Source organism: Pseudorasbora parva, chromosome 11 (assembly GCF_024679245.1).
Source record: "Pseudorasbora parva isolate DD20220531a chromosome 11, ASM2467924v1, whole genome shotgun sequence".
Lineage (NCBI taxonomy): Eukaryota > Metazoa > Chordata > Actinopteri > Cypriniformes > Gobionidae > Pseudorasbora > Pseudorasbora parva.
This window is the reverse complement of record NC_090182.1, coordinates 45977562-46005125: the sequence shown is the minus strand read 5'-3', so window position 1 is coordinate 46005125 and position 27564 is coordinate 45977562. Positions and strand designations below refer to the sequence as shown.

Genomic DNA, 27564 nt, shown 5'->3' with positions numbered 1-27564 from the left:
GCTGTGGCTCTTCCAGCAGGATAATGCTCCTGACACAAAGCACAAATGCTTCAGGAAAGGTTTGAGGAGTTTGAGGCGTCGACTTGACCTCCAGATTCTCCAGATCTCAATCCAATCGAGCATTTGTGGGATGAGCTGAACAAACAAGTCCGATCCATGGAGTTTAAGGGTAAAATATGACCTGGTCCAAATATAAACCGTACTATTGAGTCACAATAAATGAATCTTTTTTATTATTATTTATTGATCCATGAGCAAGTACACAAAGACATGAGAAAATGATTTGGCTTTGGAGTGCAAATCTGTTAACTGTCAGTTCACAAAATCTTTTTAACAGTTTAATGGAAATAAATTTTTAAGTCCATAAAAATGTGAATCGCTCAGAAATACCAACAACAAACACACACTTATTCAGAAACCCACAATATCAATCTAATGTGTGTTTACAGTACACAAGTAAAATGACTTTATATTTGTATACAATATAAAACAGCTTGTATATCACAAAGTACAGTAACTAAAGATAATACATGAGCATGTCATGTGTAGAGTTAGTGAACTTCAAAAACATTCACACACTTCTCTACCCAGATATGGCAATACACGCTTTTTAACATAAGAATAGCAAACGTTCACTGCTGAGAGTAACCTGGACTCATTCAAAGGCAAGGAAATGTGCTTGAAATCGTTTATAAAATGTCATTGAAGTAAGACAATCTGATCACAGATCAGCCTATAGATAATTATCAGGATATAAACACCACAAATGATCATCAAACCTGAAAGCGTCACATGTACAGAGACAAACACTAGATTTGGAGAATTCAAAGAAAAGATCAAACTGTTTATTTTAGAGCCGTCAAAACGATTAGTTGCGATTAATCACATCTAACATAAATTGTGTGTGCGTGTTCGATTTGTCAGCACTCATATATTTATGTAACATCTTAACAAAAAGAAAAACACTTTCAAGAAGTCGCCTTAGAGTAAAACGCCACATTCATGTCAACTTTGATTAGCTTGTGTTATTAAAGAAATGATCTGTGAACACAGATGCGGAGCTTCAGAGTTTCCTGATTGAGCTACAGTACAGAGGAAAGTGTACACATCCTTTCTCAGAATGAAAAAAGAAAGATTTTTCTTATTAGTGATGTCCAAAAGTGTGAAATGTTATGTAAAGTGATAAATATTGGCTGAAAGAGTTAAAGTAAGAGTGTTTCTGAGCACAACAGCCCTAAAATACTGGCTTTAAAGTAGTTTACAAGTGAAGTACAAAATCTGGAGCTTGGCTCCGCACTGCAAAAACTGCTTTTCTTACTCAGTATTTTTGTCTTGTTTCTAGTTAAAATACTCTTACATTAAGAAACATTTACTGTCTTGATTTGGGGAAAAATAACTCAAAATGAAGAGAGTTTTTGCTTAAAATAAGATAAATAATCTGCCAATGGGGTGAGAAAACCAGATTCTTAATTCAAACAGAAAACAAGATTATTTTTCTCACCCCATTGGCAGATTATTTATCTTATTTTAAGCAAAAACTCTCTTCATTTTGAGTTATTTTTCCCCAAATCAAGACAATTACTTTTGCTTGTCTAGTAAATACTTCTGTTTTAAGAATTTTTAAATGTTTGGACGAAACAAGACAAAAATACTGAGTAAGAAAAGCCAGCAGTGCACTGGAGTGCATGAACACGGCACCCTGGGAAAGCAGAGGTGGTTTACATCTAGATGTGCTGGCACAGACCACTCAAAACCGCCGTGGTCCCGAGGCCAGTCTCCACTCGCTCAGACCGATGTCAGGCCGGTTTCTGCCGGTTTCAGTCCTTGTAGTCCTTCACGCTGAGCGTGGGCTCCACCAGCTGATTGTGGACGTGCATCAGGCCTGCGGGAGAGAAGATCGTCAGTACGGTTAAATCCAGCCCAGCCGAAGATATTAAACCCCCAGGAGAGACTCAAGCCTTTAAGAGCGGAGAGATTGAGTTTCTGAGAGAAGGACATTCCAGACGGTTTGAGCTCCAGACAGATGCTGACCTCGAGACGAGCCAAACGCTACAGCCAATGAGCAGAGAGAACACAAACACACACAAACACACATCTGCTGAGAGAGACCGCAAACACACACAAACACACATCTGCTGAGAGAGACCGCAAACACACACAAACACACATCTGCTGAGAGAGACCGCAAACACACACAAACACACATCTGCTGAGAGAGACCGTAAACACACACAAACACACATCTGCTGAGAGAGAACACAAACACACACAAACACACATCTGCTGAGAGAGACCGCAAACACACACAAACACACATCTGCTGAGAGAGACCGCAAACACACACAAACACACATCTGCTGAGAGAGACCGCAAACACACACAAACACACATCTGCTGAGAGACCGCAAACACACACAAACACACATCTGCTGAGAGAGACCGCAAACACACAAACTCCGAAACATACACAGACACACTCTACTCAGAGAGAGCGAGGACGACCGTGTCACGAGAAACAGGGTTTGACCCACATGCCATCCATCAATCCATCCATGCGTCCGTCTGACCATCTGTCCATCCATCCATCCATCCATCAATTCATTCATCCATCAATGCGTCCGTTTGACCATCCGTCCATCCCTCCGTCTGTCCATCCGTCTGTCCGTCCATCCATCCATCCATCCATCCATCCATCCATCCATCCATCCATCCATCCATCCATCCATCCATCCATCCATCCATCCATCCATCCGTCCATCCGTCCATCCATTCATCATCCATCCATCCATCATCATCTATCTATCTGTCCATTCATCCATCTATCTATCCGTCCATCCATGTGTCCGTCCGGCCGTCAATCTATCCATTCACATATCCATCCATCCATCCATCCATCCGGGATGGGCATTTCAAGCAAAAACAATATTCTCAACGATCACTGGGAATTATTTGATTATTATTGGAAAAATCGTGCCCCTCCCCCACACACACATGTATAGACACACACACAAAAACAGAGCGAGGGAGAGAGCATTCATGCTTTCAATCAGTGTGATAACAAATGGTTCAATTCATTAGGGAACAGCCTAGACTATATTAACTCAATCCACATGACTATCACGTGCTGAAGCATATGACTCTGATTTAACATCGTCCCACGTTACCGTAACCGCTATCTACGGTAGACTTTATCGCCTACAAAACATTCAAACTTTAAGCTTTTCAAACTTTTTCTAAATTTCTGGTCAGGCTTTCTAAAGCACTCTTCAAAGTTTGTCTCGACAAATGTTTTAGTCTAAATTGAAACTGCTAGTTTAGTTAAACTGCTGGTTTTGTTTAACTGCTGGTTTAGTTTAACTGCTGGTTTAGTTAAACTGCTGGTTAAGTTAAACTGCTGGTTAAGTTAAACTGTTGGTTTAGTTAAACTGCTGGTTTAGTTAAACTGCTGGTTTAGTTAAACTGCTGGTTTAGTTTAACTGCTGGTTTAGTTTAACTGCTGGTTAAGTTAAACTGCTGGTTTAGTTAAACTGCTGGTTTAGTTAAACTGCTGGTTTAGTTAAACTGCTGGTTTAGTTACACTGCTGGTTAAGTTAAACTGCTGGTTTAGTTAAACTGCTGGTTAAGTTAAACTGCTGGTTAAGTTAAACTGCTGGTTTAGTTAAACTGCTGGTTAAGTTAAACTGCTGGTTTAGTTAAACTGCTGGTTAAGTTAAACTGCTGGTTTAGTTAAACTGCTGGTTTAGTTAAACTGCTGGTTTAGTTAAACTGCTGGTTAAGTTAAACTGCTGGTTTAGTTTAACTGCTGGTTTAGTTAAACTGCTGGTTTAGTTAAACTGCTGGTTAAGTAAACTGCTGGTTAAGTTAAACTGTTGGTTTAGTTAAACTGCTGGTTTAGTTTAACTGCTGGTTTAGTTAAACTGCCGGTTTAGTTAAACTGCTGGTTAAGTTAAACTGCTGGTTTAGTTAAACTGCTGGTTTAGTTTAACTGCTGGTTTAGTTTAACTGCTGGTTTAGTTTAACTGCCGGTTTAGTTTAACTGCCGGTTTAGTTTAACTGCTGGTTTAGTTAAACTGCTGGTGTTGTTTGCTCTTCAAGCAGCTCTCCGTCTCCGTGAGTTGAAGCTTGGCCCGAGGCACTGAAGTCCTCAGTCACGTACCTTTAAAATACTTCACAGTTTTGACCCTGAGCTCCAGCGTGGCGTCTTCATCACAGATGAAAATGGTTCGTGGATGCTGCTGGAAGGCAGACACCGTCCACATGTGGTTGACGCCCTCCTCGATGGCTTTATACAGGGCGAAGGCTTTATGAGCCCCAGTGATCAGAATCATGACCTGCGGACACAGGAGGAAAAGGTTAAAAAGGTATATATACACACTTCAGAACTACCTTTACCTTCAGAGAAAGTCACCAACAGCTCTTTATCAAACTCACAAATCATGATTAAACTCGAAATCAAAGTTCTCATTACTGTAATAATGCTGATGATAATAATAATAATCCCAGTACAACACATTATACTCCATCACGTCTATTGCACACTGCAAAAAAAAGGATTTTCTTACTTAGTATTTTTGTCTTGTTTCTAGTCAAAATATCTAAAAATTCTTACATTAAGAAACATTTACCAGACAAGTCTTGTTTTGGGGAAAAATAACTCAAAATTAAGATAGTTTCTTCTTTAAATTAGATAAATAATCTGCCAATGGGGTGAGAAAAATAATCTTGTTTTCTGTTTGAATTAAGATTATTTTTCTCACCCCATTGGCAGATTATTGATCTTATTTTAAGATAAAACTCTCTTCATTTTGAGTTATTTCCCCAAATGTTTTCTTTTGCTTGTCTAGTAAATACTTCTTGTTTTAATTTTTTTTGATGTTTGCACTAGAAACAAGACAAAAATACTAAGTAAGAAAAGCATTTTTTTTAGGGCGGTCTCTAAACTCTGGCCAGTTGATAATACCTAGAATATCTAAATCAACTGCAGGCGGTCGATCATTTTCCTCTTTAGCTCCTAAACTCTGGAATAGTCTTCCTAGCATTGTTCGGGAAGCAGACACACCCTGTCAGTTTAAATCTAGACTAAAAACACATCTCTTTACTATGTCATACACATAGAACATTTTTAACTTTCATTATTCAGATCAATTGACTGATTGTTAGGCTGCATTAACTAGGTCAGCCGGAACCGGGAACACTTCCCATAACACCTGATGTACTCGTTACATCATAAGAAGAGTGGCATCTACGCTAATGTTAGTCTCTCTGTTTATCCTGAGCTTTACTGCAGTCGGCCGGATCCAGCCGGATCCAGGCCGTGTCCGGATCGGATAGAGGACCTGTGTCTGGACATGACCAGCTCATCCTGGAGTGTCTGCTGAGAGCGTGTCTATTAGGGTCTCCTCTGAATTTGCCTCATCGCCACATCATCCTCAATAAACCGTCTCCGGCGCAATAACTCCGATCTTTCATGTATTCATACTCTTGTGTAATCGACGCGCCATCCTCAATAAACCCCTCACTGGCGTGATACCCATAAACTTTTTGAAATATCTTGATTTAATATGATTTCTGACCTGTAAGGTTGCCAGAATAATAATCCTCCACGGTGTGTTAATAGGCCAGAGGAGAACTGAGTCTGGTTTCTCCCAAGGTTTATTTTTCTCCATCATGCCCTGATGGAGTTTTGGTTCCTTGCCACTGTCGCCTTTGGCTTGGCTTGCTCAGTTGGGGACGCTAAAATTAAGTTATTCAACTAAATATCCAAATAAAATTAATTAACCCTTTGTAACAATCGGCATTGTAAAAGCGCGATATAAATAAAGCTGACTGACCTGCGGCTGGAGATGACCTACTCATCCCTGAAGTCTCTGCTGAGACAGTAGGTGTTTCTCAATGTCAAGGACGCTTCCTTGGAAGAACGGATCCTTCCAAGTCACTTCCTTCAGAGGCTAGGCGAGGCTCCTCTTTAGCATTCGGAGAACACGTAAATGGAACAGGCTAGCAAGTGCACGTCATTGCGTCATTACGTCAGTGAAGAGGTCCGTTGGGCATCGGTAACGTTATTTGTATTTTTTTAATATCAATACAGTAGTAATTTGTACCGGTATTTAAACGTTAAATTTTACTTATATTTACTACGGTTAGTATGTTGGTGTGTTACCAACAAATGTTTGGTAACGTAAATAAAAGCATTGTGGTAAGCAGCGAGGTGAGGGTCCGTGAGAGCGGGCCGGTGGAGTGATAATGAGCGGCAGCTGATCGCCACACCGGTCTCGGCTCACGGCAGTGACGGGAGTATAATTGGAGGAGCGTGGAAGACGAGAGAGGACTAGGCCTGGACTTTATGTTATGGTTTGTTTATGTTTTATTATGTGTGTGTGGGCAGTCGCCCGTGAGGGGGCTATTATAAAGTTGTTGAACGTTTGCCGGTTCCCACCTCCTTCCTTCCCATCTACAAACCCCGATACAAGCATATTTGCCCCGTTCACGCTCCGAGTCCGACTCCGGGAACGTCTGATAGCAAAGCTGCGCGCATAGGATTGTGGGTGATTTGAGAACACGAAGAGCGCGAAGGCTACTCATATGCATCCTTTCCTGTATATGACATATTTTTCGAACGAAGGACTCAGTCCTTGGTTGAATTCCGAGGATCCTCGACATTGGAACAGTCCTTCGTCGGATGTCGATGACGTAGCATCCTTAGAATTCTGGCTTCCGAGGATCCTTCCTTGACATTGAGAAACGCCTCGTGTCAATTATACCTCTTTTCCCCCAGAATGAACCGGGTGTTAGTTCAGAGCCAGTTCGTGGTTTGTTTAACTGACCAGCCTTCTAAGAACCGGTTTGGCTTTCCACATGAGAGCCAGCACAGAGCCAGGTCTTACGTCACTGTATACGTCTCATCTTTCTCAGCAACGCTAGCAGGGCAGCGGGAAACACACACACACACACACACACACACACACACAGCTCCTAAACCTACCCATCACAGGAAACATTCTGCATTTTTCCTTTCTCATAAAAACTCCTCCTGTGTGATTTATAAGCCTTTTGTAAAGTGGGGACATGGGTAATGTCCTCATATTTCACCCTCTCCTGTAATACCTGTGTCATACCCATGGCATTATACACATTTGTGTCCTCATATGTCACAAAAACATGCCCACACACACACACACTCGCTGTACTTCACCTCTCTGGCATCCATCACTGTTCCCACTCCCACAGTGAGGGTCATGCTGGGCACTTTCGACAGATCGTTCCCGAAGAAGCGTGCGTTGGCTACGATGGTGTCCTTGGCCAGGGTCTTCACTCGGGTCCTGGACACCAGACTGGAGCCGGGCTCATTGAAGGCGATGTGTCCGTCTGGACCAATGCCTGAGCAAAACAAACAAACAAACATGAGGATTAATAAATGAGATGAAATATGTGGGTATGAATCGGTGTATGAATGAGAGAGAGAGTGGGTGAATGTGAGGCAACATGTAAAGCGCTTTGGATGGCCATGGGTCTGTTTAAAACGTTATATAAATGCAGTCCATTTACCATTTTAGTCCATTTACGAATGTGATAAAGCGAATCAAACTTCTAGACATTAGAATGTGCTCATTTCTCATGGAAATTGTACAAAAATGTAAATTTTCTTTGGTAAATATAATTTATTTTAAATCCTTTATGTTTTAGGGATGAAGTGTGACAGGTTTCATGAGATTCACTCCAACAGATTCATAAACGTTATTAATCTACTATGTACATTATATTATTAATCACGTGGACCAGTTGTTATAATTAAAAAATATGTTATTAATTGAAATAAAGCTACACTAAAATAATAAATATTAGATGAAAATTACCTTTTATGTTTATAAAAATTAAACCAACGTCACTTTAGTGACTTTGAGATTTAAGTTTATATTTTCCATTTTAATTTTAAAGTTTTACCAATAAAAAAAATATATATATAATCTATAGTCTATATAGTTTTTATTAATTTTATTTAGGTTTTAGTTATTTCACATTAAACTAAATGAAAATGAGAAATGCTGCTTCTATTCGTATTATTATTATTAATACTAATATTATTTTATCATAATTTCTGTATTAATAACAATATATTTTTCCTCTGATTTAGGGTTACGCCATGACCCGAACATGTCTTCATAATAATAATAACATTATTAGTAGTAATCTTTAAATTGCAAAGTTTATTATAACAACAAATTTTATTTCAGTTTTAGTTAAACTTAATGAAAATGAGAAATGTTGGCATCTACAGTAGCTGAAGGTTTTTATATTTGATTTCATTTCAGGTAACTTTTTTATTTTATTTTATTTTTCGAGTAGCAAAATTGTATTTTTATGGATTTAGTTCCAGTTTTAGTTTACTATAGTAAATAATTATAAGCTAAACAGAAATAATTAAAACCCAAGAAAAGATTATACTCAAATAAAATGGAAACTTTTACCGTAAGGTCTCATTAGTTAATTCAATAGTTAACATGTACTAACTATGTATTAACTATATACTTTTACTGCATCTCTTAACTGTTAGTTTACAGTGAATTACCGAATGTTAACAGATACAACTTTTCCTTTTATTAATAATGTATTAGTAAATGTAGGAATTATAATTATCTGTGATTGATAAGTCCTGTATATGCGTAGTCTATCGTTAGTTCATGTTCAAAAATGAAACCTTATGTAAAGTTTTACCAATACAAAGTAATTCAAAGTATTAATATACTAAACTAATAGTACTAACATAGCAGTGATTTGGACCAGATACACTAATAAAGATGAAATAAATTATTGCTACAGAAAATTCAAAGATATTTTGAAGAACGTTGGTAACCAAATGGTTTCAATCCTATTTTTTTCTCATACTATGAAAGTCAATGAGGACCAACAACTGTTTGGATACCCAAACTCTTCAAAATATCTTCTTTTGTGTTCAGCAGAAGAAAGAAACTCATACAGGTGTGGAGCAACATAAAGGTGAGTAAATAATGACAAAATGTAGACTTTTGGCCGAAATGTCCCTTTAAGGCCTTTGACCTTTGAGTTCGAAACTGAATGTGTAATCAAGCATTTGGGATCATTCCTATTGATAAAAAGTGTTATTGCAACAGCTAAACTGCTTAGAGAGCTGGTTTTGTGTGTACATGATTAAGAAATGCATTACAATGCACTGTTACTGACGTCTCTCAGCGTCTAAAAAACATGTTATTGACGCACCTCCCACAAACAGCTCGATTCCTCCAGCGGCCGCGATCTTCTGCTCGAAGGCCTCACACTCGGCCTGCAGATTGCTGGCGTTGCCGTCCAGAATATGGGTGTTTGGTGGCTCGATGTCAGTGTGCTTGAAGAAGTTATTCCACATGTAGGAGTGATAGCTCTCGGGATGATCCCTGGGCAGGCCTGAAGATCAGGAGACATTCAGGAAGAAATCCACTTTTAGACATTCTAGGAGCTATAGCCAACTTCATGTCAACTAGCGGCCATTAGAGTATTAGTAAGGTCTCATCATTAGAGTATTAGTAAGGTCTCATCATTAGAGTATTAGTGAGGTCTCATCATTAGAGTATTAGTAAGGTCTCATCATTAGAGTATTAGTAAGGTCTCATCATTAGAGTATTAGTAAGGTCTCATCATTAGAGTATTAGTAAGGTCTCATCATTAGAGTATTAGTAAGGTCTCATCATTAGAGTATTAGTAAGGTCTCATCATTAGAGTATTAGTGAGGTCTCATCATTAGAGTATTAGTGAGGTCTCATCATTAGAGTATTAGTAAGGTCTCATCATTAGAGTATTAGTAAGGTCTCATCATTAGAGTATTAGTGAGGTCTCATCATTAGAGTATTAGTAAGGTCTCATCATTAGAGTATTAGTAAGGTCTCATCATTAGAGTATTAGTGAGGTCTCATCATTAGAGTATTAGTGAGGTCTCATCATTAGAGTATTAGTAAGGTCTCATCATTAGAGTATTAGTAAGGTCTCATCATTAGAGTATTAGTGAGGTCTCATCATTAGAGTATTAGTAAGGTCTCATCATTAGAGTATTAGTAAGGTCTCATCATTAGAGTATTAGTAAGGTCTCATCATTAGAGTATTAGTAAGGTCTCATCATTAGAGTATTAGTAAGGTCTCATCATTAGAGTATTAGTAAGGTCTCATCATTAGAGTATTAGTAAGGTCTCATCATTAGAGTATTAGTAAGGTCTCATCATTAGAGTATTAGTAAGGTCTCATCATTAGAGTATTAGTGAGGTCTCATCATTAGAGTATTAGTAAGGTCTCATCATTAGAGTATTAGTAAGGTCTCATCATTAGAGTATTAGTAAGGTCTCATCATTAGAGTATTAGTAAGGTCTCATCATTAGAGTATTAGTAAGGTCTCAACATTAGAGTATTAGTAAGGTCTCATCGTTAGAGTATTAGTGAGGTCTCATCGTTAGAGTATTAGTAAGGTCTCATCGTTAGAGTATTAGTAAGGTCTCATCGTTAGAGTATTAGTAAGGTCTCATCGTTAGAGTATTAGTAAGGTCTCATCATTAGAGTATTAGTGAGGTCTCATCATTAGAGTATTAGTGAGGTCTCATCATTAGAGTATTAGTGAGGTCTCATCATTAGAGTATTAGTAAGGTCTCATCATTAGAATATTAGTAAGGTCTCATCATTAGAGTATTAGTAAGGTCTCATCATTAGAGTATTAGTAAGGTCTCATCATTAGAGTATTAGTAAGGTCTCATCATTAGAGTATTAGTAAGGTCTCATCATTAGAGTATTAGTAAGGTCTCATCATTAGAGTATTAGTAAGGTCTCATCATTAGAGTATTAGTAAGGTCTCATCATTAGAGTATTAGTAAGGTCTCATCATTAGAGTATTAGTAAGGTCTCATCATTAGAGTATTAGTAAGGTCTCATCATTAGAGTATTAGTAAGGTCTCATCATTAGAGTATTAGTAAGGTCTCATCATTAGAGTATTAGTGAGGTCTCATCATTAGAGTATTAGTAAGGTCTCATCATTAGAGTATTAGTAAGGTCTCATCATTAGAGTATTAGTAAGGTCTCATCATTAGAGTATTAGTAAGGTCTCATCATTAGAGTATTAGTAAGGTCTCATCATTAGAGTATTAGTAAGGTCTCATCATTAGAGTATTAGTAAGGTCTCATCATTAGAGTATTAGTAAGGTCTCATCATTAGAGTATTAGTGAGGTCTCAACATTAGAGTATTAGTGAGGTCTCAACATTAGAGTATTAGTGAGGTCTCATCATTAGAGTATTAGTGAGGTCTCATCATTAGAGTATTAGTGAGGTCTCAACATTAGAGTATTAGTGAGGTCTCAACATTAGAGTATTAGTGAGGTCTCATCATTAGAGTATTAGTAAGGTCTCATCATTAGAGTATTAGTGAGGTCTCAACATTAGAGTATTAGTGAGGTCTCAACATTAGAGTATTAGTAAGGTCTCATCATTAGAGTATTAGTAAGGTCTCATCATTAGAGTATTAGTAAGGTCTCATCATTAGAGTATTAGTAAGGTCTCATCATTAGAGTATTAGTAAGGTCTCATCATTAGAGTATTAGTGAGGTCTCATCATTAGAGTATTAGTAAGGTCTCATCATTAGAGTATTAGTAAGGTCTCATCATTAGAGTATTAGTAAGGTCTCATCATTAGAGTATTAGTAAGGTCCCATCATTAGAGTATTAGTAAGGTCTCATCATTAGAGTATTAGTAAGGTCTCATCATTAGAGTATTAGTAAGGTCTCATCATTAGAGTATTAGTGAGGTCTCATCATTAGAGTATTAGTGAGGTCTCATCATTAGAGTATTAGTAAGGTCTCATCATTAGAGTATTAGTGAGGTCTCATCATTAGAGTATTAGTAAGGTCTCATCATTAGAGTATTAGTGAGGTCTCATCATTAGAGTATTAGTAAGGTCTCATCATTAGAGTATTAGTAAGGTCTCATCATTAGAGTATTAGTAAGGTCTCATCATTAGAGTATTAGTAAGGTCTCATCATTAGAGTATTAGTAAGGTCTCATCATTAGAGTATTAGTAAGGTCTCATCATTAGAGTATTAGTAAGGTCTCATCATTAGAGTATTAGTGAGGTCTCAACATTAGAGTATTAGTGAGGTCTCAACATTAGAGTATTAGTAAGGTCTCATCATTAGAGTATTAGTAAGGTCTCATCATTAGAGTATTAGTAAGGTCTCATCATTAGAGTATTAGTAAGGTCTCATCATTAGAGTATTAGTAAGGTCTCATCATTAGAGTATTAGTAAGGTCTCATCATTAGAGTATTAGTGAGGTCTCATCATTAGAGTATTAGTAAGGTCTCATCATTAGAGTATTAGTAAATATCGTGGCAAGTCCCAATCATCTTCAATATGTCAATGAAAATCGAAGTTCCAGGTCTCAGGAAGGTAAACTTTATTGTATGAACAACAAAGTGAGATGCCAGCTGAACATCTGACCATCTCATTCTCAGCTCACATTATTATACAGTTCTAACTAGGGATGCACCGAATCCAGGATTCGGGTTCGGATTCTGCCGAACCTTAGAATTTTTTTCCACCGAACCGAACCCGCTTGCACTACGCAATACTGGTCGAACATGATGCCGCGGCTGATTATGGCAACGTGTTTACTAGGTGGACCGTTCGAATGCAGTAGGCTGTGAGAAAGTGAAAATGGAACTTCTGAACAGAAAATGTGTTGTTTGGCAGTACTTTCAGTCACAAGAAGGCAATTCAAGTCGAGCTATATGTTCAATTTGCAATGCCGATTTGTCTCGTGGTGGCAAGAACCCTAAACAATAGCCGCTGGATGTCTGGTTCGCGAACGAATTGTTCTAAACGCGCCTAAAATCAGCGCTGATCCCACAAGTTACTATAGTTACTCACTTTCTGGCATGAGTGACAGTCCCTCAGACTAGAAATAAACTAATATCTTGAAGTATATGCTGTAACTCCAACAGTTCACTGAACTGAGACATGTTTTGCTGTGAGAACCGGTGAGCTGAGATACTGCACGCGTGATAGCGTCGTCTTGAACAGAGCTGTTTCTCTCGGAAATATGATGCTGATAATATATGAGCACGGGTGAACCAAGGATTTGTGTAAGTTTATGTTATGTCAATGTAAGTTTATTTAATCTGTGTAAAACATCAGTGTTTGCACAACAGTGGCTGTATTAAGTGCTTTTGCAAAACATGAATTAAAAAACGTATTCAAGATGACGATGATGACAATAATAATTATTACTATACTAAGTTTTGATTACAAATACTTTATTTGAATGTGTTTGAATATATTTTCATCCGCCGGGATGATAGAAATGACGTCATTACGTAAGGACGTAAAAGAACCGGTGATCTGTTTTTTTTTAACCGGTTCATTAAAACGAACTGTCTGAAAGAACCGTTTCGCGGAAAAGAACCGAACTTCCAATCCGAGAGAATAAGAGTTGTGCATGAAGAAATCTACAGACAGCAATACGGCACAGTCATCCTGCCATAATGTTGCCGTTTTTTTTTAATTAAATTAAAAATACACTGCTGTGGACGTTGTTTATGTCATTAATGTGTTTACTGTGATAATGGACTGATGATGGGAGTTGGATTCGGTATTCGGATTCGGCAGAATCTTAACCAGTGGATCGGCCGAACCTCAAAAATCTGGATTCGGTGCATCCCTAGTTCTAACTCATGATTTCATTGCAGGTGCTTTACTCATTAAACTCTGCCACAGTTACTACATTAATGGTGGCCGACTGCCGCTTGTTTCTCTCTCATCCAATAGGCATCATTCTATGCATCTTTTCTCATACTATACTATGACTATATTATGGGAAAGCACAGGCGAAGCAGAGATATCACGGCTCTCATCCTCACGTCCTCCGGCTGTTGAGCGATCGCAATGTGTTGTGTGATATCTCTGCGCCAAGTAGCAGTGCTTCGCCTGTGCTTCCCCATAATATAGTCCCAAGTCAATATCAGCCTAGGAAATCGCCTAGTCTTAATCTGCATTGTAAGTAATTAGGTGAGGTTTTTCTTTTTTTTTCTGGATCAGTTTTACTCGGGATATGCTAGCTGGCAACATAGGATTCCATTCATTATGCTAAGCTAAGCTAGCGGCGACCCTGCCAAACTAAAACAATGCATGCACTGAGAAAAAAAATGCATTTGCCCACATATCTAAATGTAGAAAAGTTGGATAAGCCCTATTTCTAAAAACAGTGGAGTGTTCCTTTAATAAATGTTATATTGTACATTGTGAACTACACTAGGAAGGGATGAGGCCCGGTGTGCAAGCGCTCTTTAGCGTTGTTATATGCATGCAGCTCAGTTGTGTACTTCTGCTGACGAGAGAGAGAGAGATCTTACACACTCAGCACTTCTCTGTGCGGTTCACACTCACCCACATACTCATCCATGTTAAAGGTCTTGACATATTTGAAGGACAGGTCTCCACTCTTGTGATACTCGATCAGCTTCTTATAGCAGCCGAGGGGTGTGCTTCCTGCAATCAATCAGATTAAAGCATAATTAGTGCCGTCACATCGATTAATCGCATCTAACATAAAAGTTCGTAAATGTGTGTGCGTAAGTGTGTGTATCAGTGTGTGTCGGTGTGTGTGTGGGTGTATAGGAGAGTGTGTGTATAAGACAGTCTGTGTGCATTTGTGAGTGAGTGTGTATGAGGATATTAATCAATACAATTATAGACTAATCATAATCTTCCCGAATTATGTTTCTGAGTAAATACATTGACTGGATTGTGAAAAGTGGGCATTCCGGGCTACTTGTGGGCAAAAAGATTTCACAGGCAGAGAAAGTGATTACATTTTGATGAAATATTAAATAGCAATATATTAAAATAGCAAAATATTAAAGGGTCCTATTATGCCCATTTACAAGATGTAAAATAAGTCTCTGATGTCTCTACGGTGTGTATGTGAAGTTTCAGCTCAAAATACAGATAAATTATAGCATGTTAAAATGGTCCCTTTTTGAGGGTGAGTGTGTGTCTTTAAATACAAATGAGCTGCTGATCCAGTCCTCTTTCTGAAAGAAGGCGGAGCTTCAAGAGCTCATGTTAGCGGCTCTGATTACTTCACGCAGACACTTACACTGAACATATCAGAAACTGTTCAGCGGTTTATGGACATTGATGGAGAAACTCAAGAAGATGAGATGACGTGTAGAATGAGACAGGACGTTTCTGAAGGGATAGTTGATGAATTTATGAGTTAACGATCTTCAGTCATTGATTAGCATATTCTGTCATGATAATCTCTAAACCGCTGGTGTGGGAACTGTTGTGAGATCAGAGAATATCTGCTGATGAAGAGAGAACAGGGATAGTTTAGTTTAATTACGGTTATAACTTATGTAGTCATCGCTTTATGACGTGCGATTGAACAGGAATAGTTTAGTTTAATTACGGTTATAACTTATGTTGTCATCGCTTTATGACGTGCGATTGAACAGGGATAGTTTAGTTTAATTACGGTTATAACTTATGTTGTCATTGCTTTATGACGTGCGATTGAACAGGGATAGTTTAGTTTAATTACGGTTATAACTTATGTTGTCATCGCTTTATGACGTGCGATTGAACAGGGATAGTTTAGTTTAATTACGGTTATAACTTATGTTGTCATCGCTTTATGACGTGTGATTGAACAGGGATAGTTTAGTTTAATTACGGTTATAACTTATGTTGTCATCGCTTTATGACGTGCGATTGAACAGGGATAGTTTAGTTTAATTACGGTTATAACTTATGTTGTCATCGCTTAATGACGTGCGATTAAACAGGGATAGTTTAGTTTAATTATGGTTATAACTTATGTTGTCATCGCTTTATGACGTGCGATTGAACAGGGATAGTTTAGTTTAATTACGGTTATAACTGCAAATTTTAGGGGATGTCACTAACTCGTTATAGTCCCTACCAGCCGTTTGTTCCTTAAAAAGAGATTTCTGTAAAAGAAAATATCTCCCTTTGCTTTTAACTTTGAGTGTAGACCCCCGTAGCTTTGCAGATGTTGTTTGTGCTCAACTTGAAAGGTGTGTTCGACATCGGCTGCGGCTGAGAGTAGCCGAGAGTAGCCGAGTGCAGGCGGGGAGGAGCTGCAAACGGAGACGTGAAGTCAGACACTTTCTGCTTTCCATGGTGACGCTTGCACTGTGTTTGCAAACTATATCACGTTATAGAAGTTAAATAAATGCAATATTTCTCAAATATACAGATGTTTCAAATTATATTTTCATCCAATACTTTCTATACTGCTTAATAAAGCGTCTATTTGGACAAGATTAAAGTTCAACATATAAACCAACACTATCTATGAAGTGTTGTCAACGGTTTTTATCAGTTTTAGTTTGATAAACATGACAATATAACATCGCGGCTACACAAAAAGAGGTTTTACTGTTATAAACAAATGATTGTGAGCATTAGCGTGACATACGTTTTTAGAATAAACCCGAAACACACGTGATCGCTGTCATACGGCGAATCCGCCAATCGTGGATCAGCTGTGTCGTCATCAGAGCTTGTACAGCCTCCTGCAGTCCCTATTGAGAATCTGCAGCGGCTGCATCAGCCGGCTGCTCTCGAATCGCTCTCGCGGTACTTTGTTGACATACGTCACAGTCACGTGCCGTCAGCGCTGTCGCAAGTCGGACAAAATTTCTAACCGGCATGCACTGCTTTAAGTCAGCCGCCGATCGGTCTGTGCATCGCTAGGTGAAGTCGAACAAGCCTGAAGTCTAATTATAATCAAGAACCAAGCACAGGTTGCCGGAAGCCACGCCCCTTCCCATTACGGGCAGAAGTCACATCTGCGGAGACTAGCGAGGGTTTATGATGTCACCAACCCAGGAAGAAGCTCGTTGTAGTCCAAACCGGCCGCTTTTGTAGGCAATAAACTGCCGTAACTTTAAAAGACAATATCTCCGTTTGCGTTGAACTTTCAGCGCTGGAACTTTGCAGATACCGTTTATGCTCAAGCAGCGACATCACACACTAACTAAAGTTACAAAAGTCAAATCGCATAAAACCACCCCTTTAAATGGTCTGGTCACACTCATGAAGGAGTGTAAAGTAGCATGCAATGTATTGTGGTGAAATAATTTACTGTAGTTTACCTGTTGGAAGTCCTAAAGTGAAGTAGCGGTCAGCGCTGGGTTTGAATTGGATGATCCGGTTGCGGATGTACTTTGCAGCCCATTCGCTGGCCAGATCATAGTCGTCCAAAATCACCAGCCTCATGACTTCTGACTGACTCCAGCTCAATGCAACAGACTCTACACACAATCACACACAGATACACACTTCACTGACCAATACAGCACAAATCCAGCGAGGAGCAACACAACAAGATGCACATTTGCTTTAATATATAACATGTGCATTGTATAATCTCTACATCATATCACTGCATATGTTAGCATAGCTTTATTTACAAACAGCTGGGTATAAAACGACTTTAGATGTCGAATAACGGTTATGGATATATAACGGGTAATAAAACCTGCTACTTACAGTAATAAAGGCAGGAACTCTGACACCTCCGAGTGAATGGATACAAGTTTTCTTTAAAAACACTGATCATGTGATTGAGTTCCGGTCATGTGCGCTGACGACACACTTCCGGTTTGTAGCAACTGCCCATGTATGGAGCCCGACAAGGGTCTTCTGTGATAAATAAGCAAGATGAATTAAATGTCCTGATGTTAAGCATGCAGGATAACGTTTGCATTTGAAAATTAATCAAAAAACATTCCTCTAATATCGTGCCGACAGTTATCTATTAAATGCGACTTTTTTTGCTTTATCAAATTTGCTTTATTTTGGCCAATTTACTCTACAGTCGTTTCATTTCCTTCTTTTCTGCCGTTGTCATGACAAATCCTGTCCCCCTGTGACTGACCTTGCAGGAGGACCCCAGGGGGGACAGACGGCTGTGTGTGTGTGTGTGTAATGGAAGGCGTCGGATTGAGGGATGATAGCGTGCAGAAGTCTGATTCATTTGAGCGAATCGGTTCGTTCGGACAGTCGTTTCAAGCGGTTCAGAATCTTTTTAAGACACGTGACTCATAAGTGTTCAAATTCGCGGGACTTTGTTCGTCGTCTTTTTATGTGATTAAATAAGGATTTAGTTATGTTGAAGTTGTAAAAATGTTTTGTACATATCAGGGTAAATCCCTCATATATTGACACGACTAGAAAGCTACAGACTAGACTTTAAAGCTACATCCACTTTTTTTCCTAACAGCTAGCGGGATACCACACTTGGTCTTGTGACAACCTAACAACCTCTCCAAAAACAACTACTCATACACATTAGCAACCGTGAATTTAAAACAGCAACTGAATTGCTTGTATATACTTTCTTTGTTCTATAGAAATAATAGACCAAATTTTCAATCTATAGATGGCCTAAGCCATCCAGTGCACTCAGTGTTTACGTTTAGGCAGTTTAACTTGTGCCGCTTCAGTCAAAAGCTGTTTTTTGCTGTTAATGTTTTAGTTGGGCTAATGTTCTACTTTTCAAATTAGCTAAATACTGCAGCATTTTAATCTTATTTTCGACTAAGTCGCGCAAATTGTCAAGTCCTCACATCAGCTTTAACTCGTTTTTTCTTTCTTTCGTTTTGTTTTTTGTAATTTGATGCAAAGGTATAGTCCAAAGTATATAAATGTATATAATTAAACAATAAAAATAAACAAATGCTGCCGACCATAAAAACGCACCGTCAATTTGTGAAAATGTCTAATGAGTCCATAACACACTTACAGTAGATAACTAGTTTTTTTCTTTCCTTTTTGTTTCTTTTTTTGTAATTTGATACAAAGGTAATATAATTCAAAGTGTAGTGTTATTAATGTCCATACATTTAAAAAAAAAAAAAAGAAAGAAAGAAAGGAAGGAAGAAAGCAGGATTTACGACGCTGATGACGTGTGTCATCACAAGTTTGTAAAATGTGTCCATTCACCCTTGCAGCATTAACTTGTTTTAGGGTAATTTGATGCAAATATAATATAATACAAAGCATTTTATAAATGTACATATTTAGGGGAAAAAAATGTAAATATGGCTTTCCAGGATTTATGATATGGACGATCATCACGTCTGTGAAAAGGTCCGCGCTGCGAATCGGTTCAACCGAATCAATACAATGAACCAGAGCGATTCCATTGCGAATCGGACATCACTGCGTGATGAGGGAGGGGTGGAGTGACCGAGGAGAGGCTGTCTGCGTTCATATGGAGGAGGATTAAGCTGGTCCCTATGCTGACAGCATCCAGCACACACACAACACGCGCGCGCGCAGACCAAACATCATCCACACACACCTCTCCATCCCGTGTGAATCAGCCGGATCCACCTGCTCCCTTCATCCCGTGCTGGGTCTCCATCGCTGGACCGCACCTCCCGGACCGGACCGGTGTCCTTTTAAACCACGAGGTGGGTGCAGCTGTCTCTGTTGTTCCTCTGCATGCTCGTCCATTCATCGGACATGTGTTTGTGGAGCATTTTCAGAGATTCAATGGTTGTGTTTGTAGGGTTTAGATGTCATTTCTATTGTGCGCTCGCTGCTGCTCGGACGGACGGAGAGAAAGATTCAAATCGGATTAAGATTAAACGGGAGAACCAACAAAAGATTGACCATTTTTTCCTTTGTTGACTAGATAAACACACATGACTTCTTTCTGGAATCAGATGACACGGATGGATTTTGGGGGGAAAAATCTGTCCAACACATTGGATTGAGGAAATAGTCTTTCTGAGCGGAGTAGCCTATAGGTCATTTTGGGTTTCTCGTCGGATGGATTCATTGTGTGAGTTGTTCAGTAGAAATGTTTCGCTTTTTATTCTGATTGTCATAGTGATCTCGTTATGATGGTTTAAACACTGATTTCGGGATCATGCTTGTAGCGATGAAGCGAATCGTTCATTTGAATCGGTTCTTTGTAACGAATTGGTCTGTAGCGAGTCCGAGTTATCGGATCAATTGGTGTGTGTGTGTGTGTGTGTGTGTGTGTGTGTGTGTGTGTGTGTGTGTGTGTGTGTGTGTGTGTGTGATAAACGAAGACTGATAAGTAACTTGAATACACTCTTTGAAATGCGTATTTCTTGGAGAACATTGGTGAAAACTGTTTATCGGCTCCTAAGCAAAGTACATTCTTTGTATTTTTTATACAGTCGTTTACAATACAGTCGTTTGTATTTTTTTATTATTATTTTTTTTACAAACTTTGATCTTGAATAAAAAGCACTTTAGTTATTGTAACAAACGTAACAACACAAGCAAGGTATGTTACGTTTAACACTATCACTGGATCGTTTTAAGTGAACAGTTCAAAAGAACCGACTCGCCGTAATGACTCGGACAAGCGTTCGCGTGTTTACTATTGTTCGCTGATAGCCGGTGGCTATTTTATAGACGCGCTCTTGACGCGGCGCATCCCTCGCACGCACTGTGGCTTCTGCGTTGCGTTTGGACTATATATGGCTCAGACTGCACATATGTTGTGGGAGATTTACTCAGCAGTTGTAAATCCCGTAGACCATGTGATTATGTCGTACAGAGAGAGCTGCTGTGTTTCTGAATGAGTGAGGTGTGGCATATGCACCCTCTTTCTCTCGGTTTTGGGGCTCTTGAGGACATCATGTACACTCCACGAGACTTTATACTACATTGCTGCAACATTTATATATTTTTAGCACTATTTTATATATTTATATGGGGACTAGATTGCAATTATGTGCACGCACAGCCATGTGCTCCTCCACAGCCAACTGTACTAGACAGATGAGCTCAATATGTCAGGAGGAAGTGCAGAGCATATGGAACATGATTATTAAGTGTGTGTGTGTGTGTGTGTGTGTGTGTGTGTGTGTGTGTGTGTGTGTGTGTGTGTGTGTGTGTGTGTGTGTGTGTGTGTGTGTGTGTGTGTTGATTCTGGGGTAAAAACATGCTGCCTCAATGAAAAGTAACTTAATATACAAATAAATGATTTTAGGTGAATCCTTTAAACTAGGTATTCATGTTATTATGATGCATTCTGGGATTGCTAGCGAACAGGTAGTTTTCTTAAGAAACAAAATGTACAGACACTGCTTTGAATCTTTATTTATCACCATTATATTTTTTATTTTTTTAAATTCTCTTTACAACTATTTTAATTATCCTTGTTTTTATTTTAAATTTGTACACATAGTATTCTTATTTCTTATGCATTTGTTATCCCTATTTTAATTCACTTCCATGTAAAGTACTTTGAATTGCCATTGTGTATGAAATGTGCTACATAAATAAACTTCCTTGTCTATTTTATAATGTCACACAATGTATCTAACAGTTTTAAATGTTTTTCATAGGCCTAAATAAAAATAGATGGATTTTAGGAAGGGGGTCCCACATAAAAGTTCATCATATTTGGGGGTCCTTGGCATAATAGTTTAAAAACCCTTGAGAGGGTTGCAAGAGATCAAAGAGATCAAAAGTTTTGCCATAAGCACTAATATAAATTACAATATTGCAATCTTTGATATGAAGTAACATTTCAATTTTTTTTTTAAAGGAATAACAATTTCAAATCATGCATTCAAATAATTAATGTACAATATAACATGAATAATCTATGATTCTGCAATTAAACATGATTTTTTAAAATGAAGTTGTAATAACTCTGGCTTCTACAGAAGCAAATATCAGCGTTTATCCTCAAGAGCTCAAAGCAGGTCTGTTTGGAAAGATTAATTTGTTATGCAAAATGATGGGGATTTTTGCGTCCTGAACCAGACTGTTGTGTTCTATGATGGGAAACTGTGTCATATCTCAAGCATTAGTGTGTGTGTGTGTGTGTGTGTGTGTGTGTGTGTGTGTGTGTGTGTGTGTGTGTGTGTGTGTGTGTGTGTGTGTGTGTGTGTGTGTGTGTGTGTGTGTGTGTGTGTGTGTGTGCGCTCTCAGGCTCATGTTGATGACTCCGTGATGAATGGGGAACAGATGATGTATTTTCAGTGCAGAGCGACGGCCTGCTGTACTTACACATCAGGAAATACAGGAAGCTCCCGTGACCCAAATTCACTCTCGCCTCATGACACACACAGGCTTATTTTCTAAACCTACTGACACTGTGTGATAGTGTTGTCACGATACCAAAATTATGACTTCGATACGATATCAGACTAAAATATCGATATATCGATACTAAATCGATACCACAGTAAAAAAATAAATAAATAAATAAATAAGATAAGATGCTTAATATGACAACAGAACTTATTATTCATTGTTATTTTTTACTAAAAATTCATGTGGCCAGCACGTTCCTTAGGGTTGGGCATCATTTTGATTTGAACAATTATTGATCAATTGATCAATTACTATTAAAATTATCTCACAAATTTTTGCTATCTCAATGTATTTTTTACAATAGGGTAATTGTGTTGCAGTAGCTTACACACAGCACAAGAAGCTTGATTTCGAATGGTAAATTGAATTTAAAAAGACGAGTAAACAGTAATAAAATAAGAACAAATAAACAGATTACAAACAATAGCACAAATAAATGCAATAGAATAGAAGATAAAAATTAAAAAGACTGCTTTATTTTTTCAGGTAGGTCTAACATTCAGATAAGAAACTGAATTAAAAAAATGCATAGTAATTACATTTAAAACAACATTGGATAATGTTCTTTGTAAAAAATTCAATAGCGTACAGATGAAACTATTAAAGTTACACAAGTTGATCAGTCAAGAGCAGCTGATCGTTTGTCTTTTTGTAGTTTGAATAGCAAATGACTGCGGTCCCTTTAAGACTAACGGACGCATGGATCCTAAACACTGTTCCTGTTACTCGTTCTTCCTGAACTGTTTGCGACTGTGTTTACGTTAATCCTCTTCCAGATGTGCACTGATAATTCTTTGAGTGTATTTGACCAATAATATGCTGGAAAAGGAAGCAAATGTTTGCACTTGTATCATGTCAGAGGCGGCTTTATTAGGGTAGGCTATGTTTGTGTGCGCTTCAGATGTGGAGCACGAAATCTGCGGGCATTAGTAGGCTAGAATTAATTTATGTGCAATCCCGCGCGAAATTCAGACCGATCACACACTAACACTAACACACTGTCATGAGGAAAAAGTTCAGCAGAACGCGCGTTCGCCGTGCTCAGAGGTTAACCGGGCTGAGTTAGAATATGCCGGTGTGTGTCAGCTCGCTGACGGTCGGAGAGGAGAGCGCAGCTAATATCGATACTGTAAAAACTGAGAATCGTATCGTTTCAGATATTCCAGTATCGATATATATCGAAATATCGATATTTTTGACAACACTACTGTGTGATGACCTCTGGCCTTCTCTTGTCTACGTAATTCAATCATTCGTCTCTAATTGAGCAGCCAGTATGAATCACATTTTGTGAAGTAGATACAATACGAGTTTAAAGATCTTGCTTTTAAATGGTCTGTTGCCTTTAGTTCACGTCACAGCCTGGCAAAACCGAAGCTGCTTTGAGGAAAGCAAAAAGGTGTGATACTGCAGTAGTTGTTTTTTTGAATGGATGCAAATGGAGGACAGCTTATCATTTAATGTATCAACAGCCTATTGGCTAATCTCCAAAATGTTTGACCATAAATATTCGTGTTGGATTGATCTATTTTTAGAGTTAACACCAAAAAAATGTTGTTTTATAAGGGAACTCAATGACAATTCATGGTATCCAAAAACGGTGATGGATTATTGCACTACTCTGAATGAAATTCACTGACATCAAGGCTGTAATGTGATTAGTTATCAATGCACATGTGATCCTAATTAGCCATTGAGCTTTCTCCAATAGTAGAGCCACGTACCCTCATATCGCCCAATAACAAGAGCATGGCTGTGTTCGAAATCGCCCCCCATAGCCTTAAAGGGGTCCTTGATTTGGGATTAGACTTCTTTAGCTTTAGTTAGTGTGTAGTGTTGCGTTTTGAGAACAAATAACATCTGCAAAGTTACGACGCTCAGAGTTCAAAGCAAAGGGAGATATTTTCTTTTACAGAAATCACTTTTAAAGGAACAAACGGCTGGAAGGGACTACAAGGAGTTAGTGATATCACTACCCCTAAAATTTGCATAACCCCGCCCCCGGGAACACACAACAAAGGCCATGTTGAGAAGAGGAAGAGTTGCTGTAGTCGAGCACATTGAGTCGCTCAAGCTGACGTCCATCTTTCACGTTTACTGCAATCCAGTACGAACACAAATGCAATCGCACGTCCTTAAGCGATGACAACATAAGTTATAACCATAATTAAACTAAACTATCCCTGTTCAATCGCACGTCCTTAAGCGATGACAACATAAGTTATAACCATAATTAAACTAAACTATCCCTGTTTAATCGCACGTCATAAAGCGATGACAACATAAGTTATAACCGTAATTAAACTAAACTATCCCTGTTCAATCGCACGTCATTAAGTGATGACAACATAAGTTATAACCGTAATTAAACTAAACTATCCCTGTTCAATCGCACGTCATTAAGCGATGACAACATAAGTTATAACCGTAATTAAACTAAACTATCCCTGTTCAATCGCACGTCATAAAGCGATGACAGCATAAGTTAAAACCGTAATTAAACTAAACTATCCCTGTTCAATCGCACGTCATAAAGCGACGACAGCATAAGTTATAACCGTAATTAAACTAAACTATCCCTGTTCAATCGCACGTCATAAAGCGACGACAACATAAGTTATAACCGTAATTAAACTAAACTATCCCTGTTCAATCGCACGTCATAAAGCGACGACAACATAAGTTAAAACCGTAATTAAACTAAACTATCCCTGTTCAATCGCACGTCATAAAGCGACGACAACATAAGTTAAAACCGTAATTAAACTAAACTATCCCTGTTCAATCGCACGTCATAAAGCGATGACAACATAAGTTAAAACCGTAATTAAACTAAACTATCCCTGTTCAATCGCACGTCATAAAGCGATGACAACATAAGTTATAATCGTAATTAAACTAAACTATCCCTGTTCAATCGCACGTCATAAAGCGATGACAACATAAGTTATAACCGTAATTAAACTAAACTATCCCTGTTCAATCGCACGTCATAAAGCGATGACAACATAAGTTATAACCGTAATTAAACTAAACTATCCCTGTTCAATCGCACGTCATAAAGCGATGACAACATAAGTTAAAACCGTAATTAAACTAAACTATCCCTGTTCAATCGCACGTCATAAAGCGATGACAACATAAGTTAAAACCGTAATTAAACTAAACTATCCCTGTTCAATCGCACGTCATAAAGCGATGACAACATAAGTTAAAACCGTAATTAAACTAAACTATCCCTGTTCAATCGCACGTCATAAAGCGATGACAACATAAGTTAAAACCGTAATTAAACTAAACTATCCCTGTTCAATCGCACGTCATAAAGCGATGACAACATAAGTTATAACCGTAATTAAACTAAACTATCCCTGTTCAATCGCACGTCATAAAGCGACGACAGCATAAGTTATAACCGTAATTAAACTAAACTATCCCTGTTCAATCGCACGTCATAAAGCGACGACAGCATAAGTTATAACCGTAATTAAACTAAACTATCCCTGTTCAATCGCACGTCATAAAGCGACGACAGCATAAGTTATAACCGTAATTAAACTAAACTATCCCTGTTCAATCGCACGTCATAAAGCGACGACAACATAAGTTATAACCGTAATTAAACTAAACTATCCCTGTTCAATCGCACGTCATAAAGCGACGACAACATAAGTTATAACCGTAATTAAACTAAACTATCCCTGTTCAATCGCACGTCATAAAGCGATGACAACATAAGTTAAAACCGTAATTAAACTAAACTATCCCTGTTCAATCGCACGTCATAAAGCGATGACAACATAAGTTATAACCGTAATTAAACTAAACTATCCCTGTTCAATCGCACGTCATAAAGCGATGACAACATAAGTTAAAACCGTAATTAAACTAAACTATCCTTGTTCAATCGCACGTCATAAAGCGATGACAACATAAGTTATAACCGTAATTAAACTAAACTATCCCTGTTCAATCGCACGTCATAAAGCGACGACAACATAAGTTATAACCGTAATTAAACTAAACTATCCCTGTTCAATCGCACGTCATAAAGCGACGACAACATAAGTTATAACCGTAATTAAACTAAACTATCCCTGTTCAATCGCACGTCATAAAGCGATGACAACATAAGTTAAAACCGTAATTAAACTAAACTATCCCTGTTCAATCGCACGTCATAAAGCGATGACAACATAAGTTATAACCGTAATTAAACTAAACTATCCCTGTTCAATCGCACGTCATAAAGCGATGACAACATAAGTTAAAACCGTAATTAAACTAAACTATCCCTGTTCAATCGCACGTCATAAAGCGATGACAACAATAGTTATAACCGTAATTAAACTAAACTATCCCTGTTCAATCGCACGTCATAAAGCGATGACAACATAAGTTAAAACCGTAATTAAACTAAACTATCCCTGTTCAATCGCACGTCATAAAGCGATGACAACATAAGTTATAACCGTAATTAAACTAAACTATCCCTGTTCAATCGCACGTCATAAAGCGACGACAGCATAAGTTATAACCGTAATTAAACTAAACTATCCCTGTTCAATCGCACGTCATAAAGCGACGACAGCATAAGTTATAACCGTAATTAAACTAAACTATCCCTGTTCAATCGCACGTCATAAAGCGACGACAGCATAAGTTATAACCGTAATTAAACTAAACTATCCCTGTTCAATTGCACGTCATAAAGCGACGACAACATAAGTTATAACCGTAATTAAACTAAACTATCCCTGTTCAATCGCACGTCATAAAGCGACGACAACATAAGTTATAACCGTAATTAAACTAAACTATCCCTGTTCAATCGCACGTCATAAAGCGATGACAACATAAGTTAAAACCGTAATTAAACTAAACTATCCCTGTTCAATCGCACGTCATAAAGCGATGACAACATAAGTTATAACCGTAATTAAACTAAACTATCCCTGTTCAATCGCACGTCATAAAGCGATGACAACATAAGTTATAACCGTAATTAAACTAAACTATCCCTGTTCAATCGCACGTCATAAAGCGATGACAACATAAGTTATAACCGTAATTAAACTAAACTATCCCTGTTCAATCGCACGTCATAAAGCGATGACAACATAAGTTAAAACCGTAATTAAACTAAACTATCCCTGTTCAATCGCACGTCATAAAGCTATGACAACATAAGTTAAAACCGTAATTAAACGAAACTATCCCTGTTCAATCGCACGTCATAAAGCTATGACAACATAAGTTAAAACCGTAATTAAACTAAACTATCCCTGTTCAATCGCACGTCATAAAGCGATGACAACATAAGTTATAACCGTAATTAAACTAAACTATCCCTGTTCAATCGCACGTCATAAAGCGATGACAACATAAGTTATAACCGTAA

General features: G+C 38.1%; 2 protein-coding genes across 5 annotated transcripts in view; one reads left to right on the top strand and one right to left on the bottom strand.

The window, feature by feature from the left end:
* Nucleotides 1-216: 216 nt before the first annotated feature.
* The window catches only part of gnpda2 (glucosamine-6-phosphate deaminase 2), a 469370-nt gene continuing 442022 nt past the window's right edge, over nucleotides 217-27564 (bottom strand). Inside the window, exons 1-7 of one of the 2 annotated variants that reach the window (XM_067458115.1) lie at nucleotides 17562-17702; nucleotides 17165-17323; nucleotides 14427-14528; nucleotides 9235-9417; nucleotides 7193-7377; nucleotides 4157-4331; nucleotides 217-1882 (exon numbers count right to left, since the gene is read on the bottom strand). In XM_067458115.1, the coding sequence (XP_067314216.1) occupies nucleotides 1818-1882; nucleotides 4157-4331; nucleotides 7193-7377; nucleotides 9235-9417; nucleotides 14427-14528; nucleotides 17165-17288 (834 nt within the window). In that variant the 5' untranslated portion in view covers nucleotides 17289-17323; nucleotides 17562-17702 and the 3' untranslated portion in view covers nucleotides 217-1817. Of the gene's footprint in view, nucleotides 1883-4156; nucleotides 4332-7192; nucleotides 7378-9234; nucleotides 9418-14426; nucleotides 14529-17164; nucleotides 17324-17561; nucleotides 17703-27564 lie in introns of those variants that run through there. The other variant, XM_067458116.1, reaches the window with a different exon arrangement.
* frmpd1b (FERM and PDZ domain containing 1b) overlaps nucleotides 19281-27564 on the top strand; it is a 76605-nt gene continuing 68321 nt past the window's right edge. For 2 of the 3 annotated variants that reach the window (XM_067458103.1, XM_067458102.1), the window contains exon 1: nucleotides 19281-19489. The gene's annotated coding sequence lies outside the window, so the exon portion shown is untranslated. The remainder of the gene's footprint in view (nucleotides 19490-27564) is intronic. The other variant, XM_067458104.1, reaches the window with a different exon arrangement.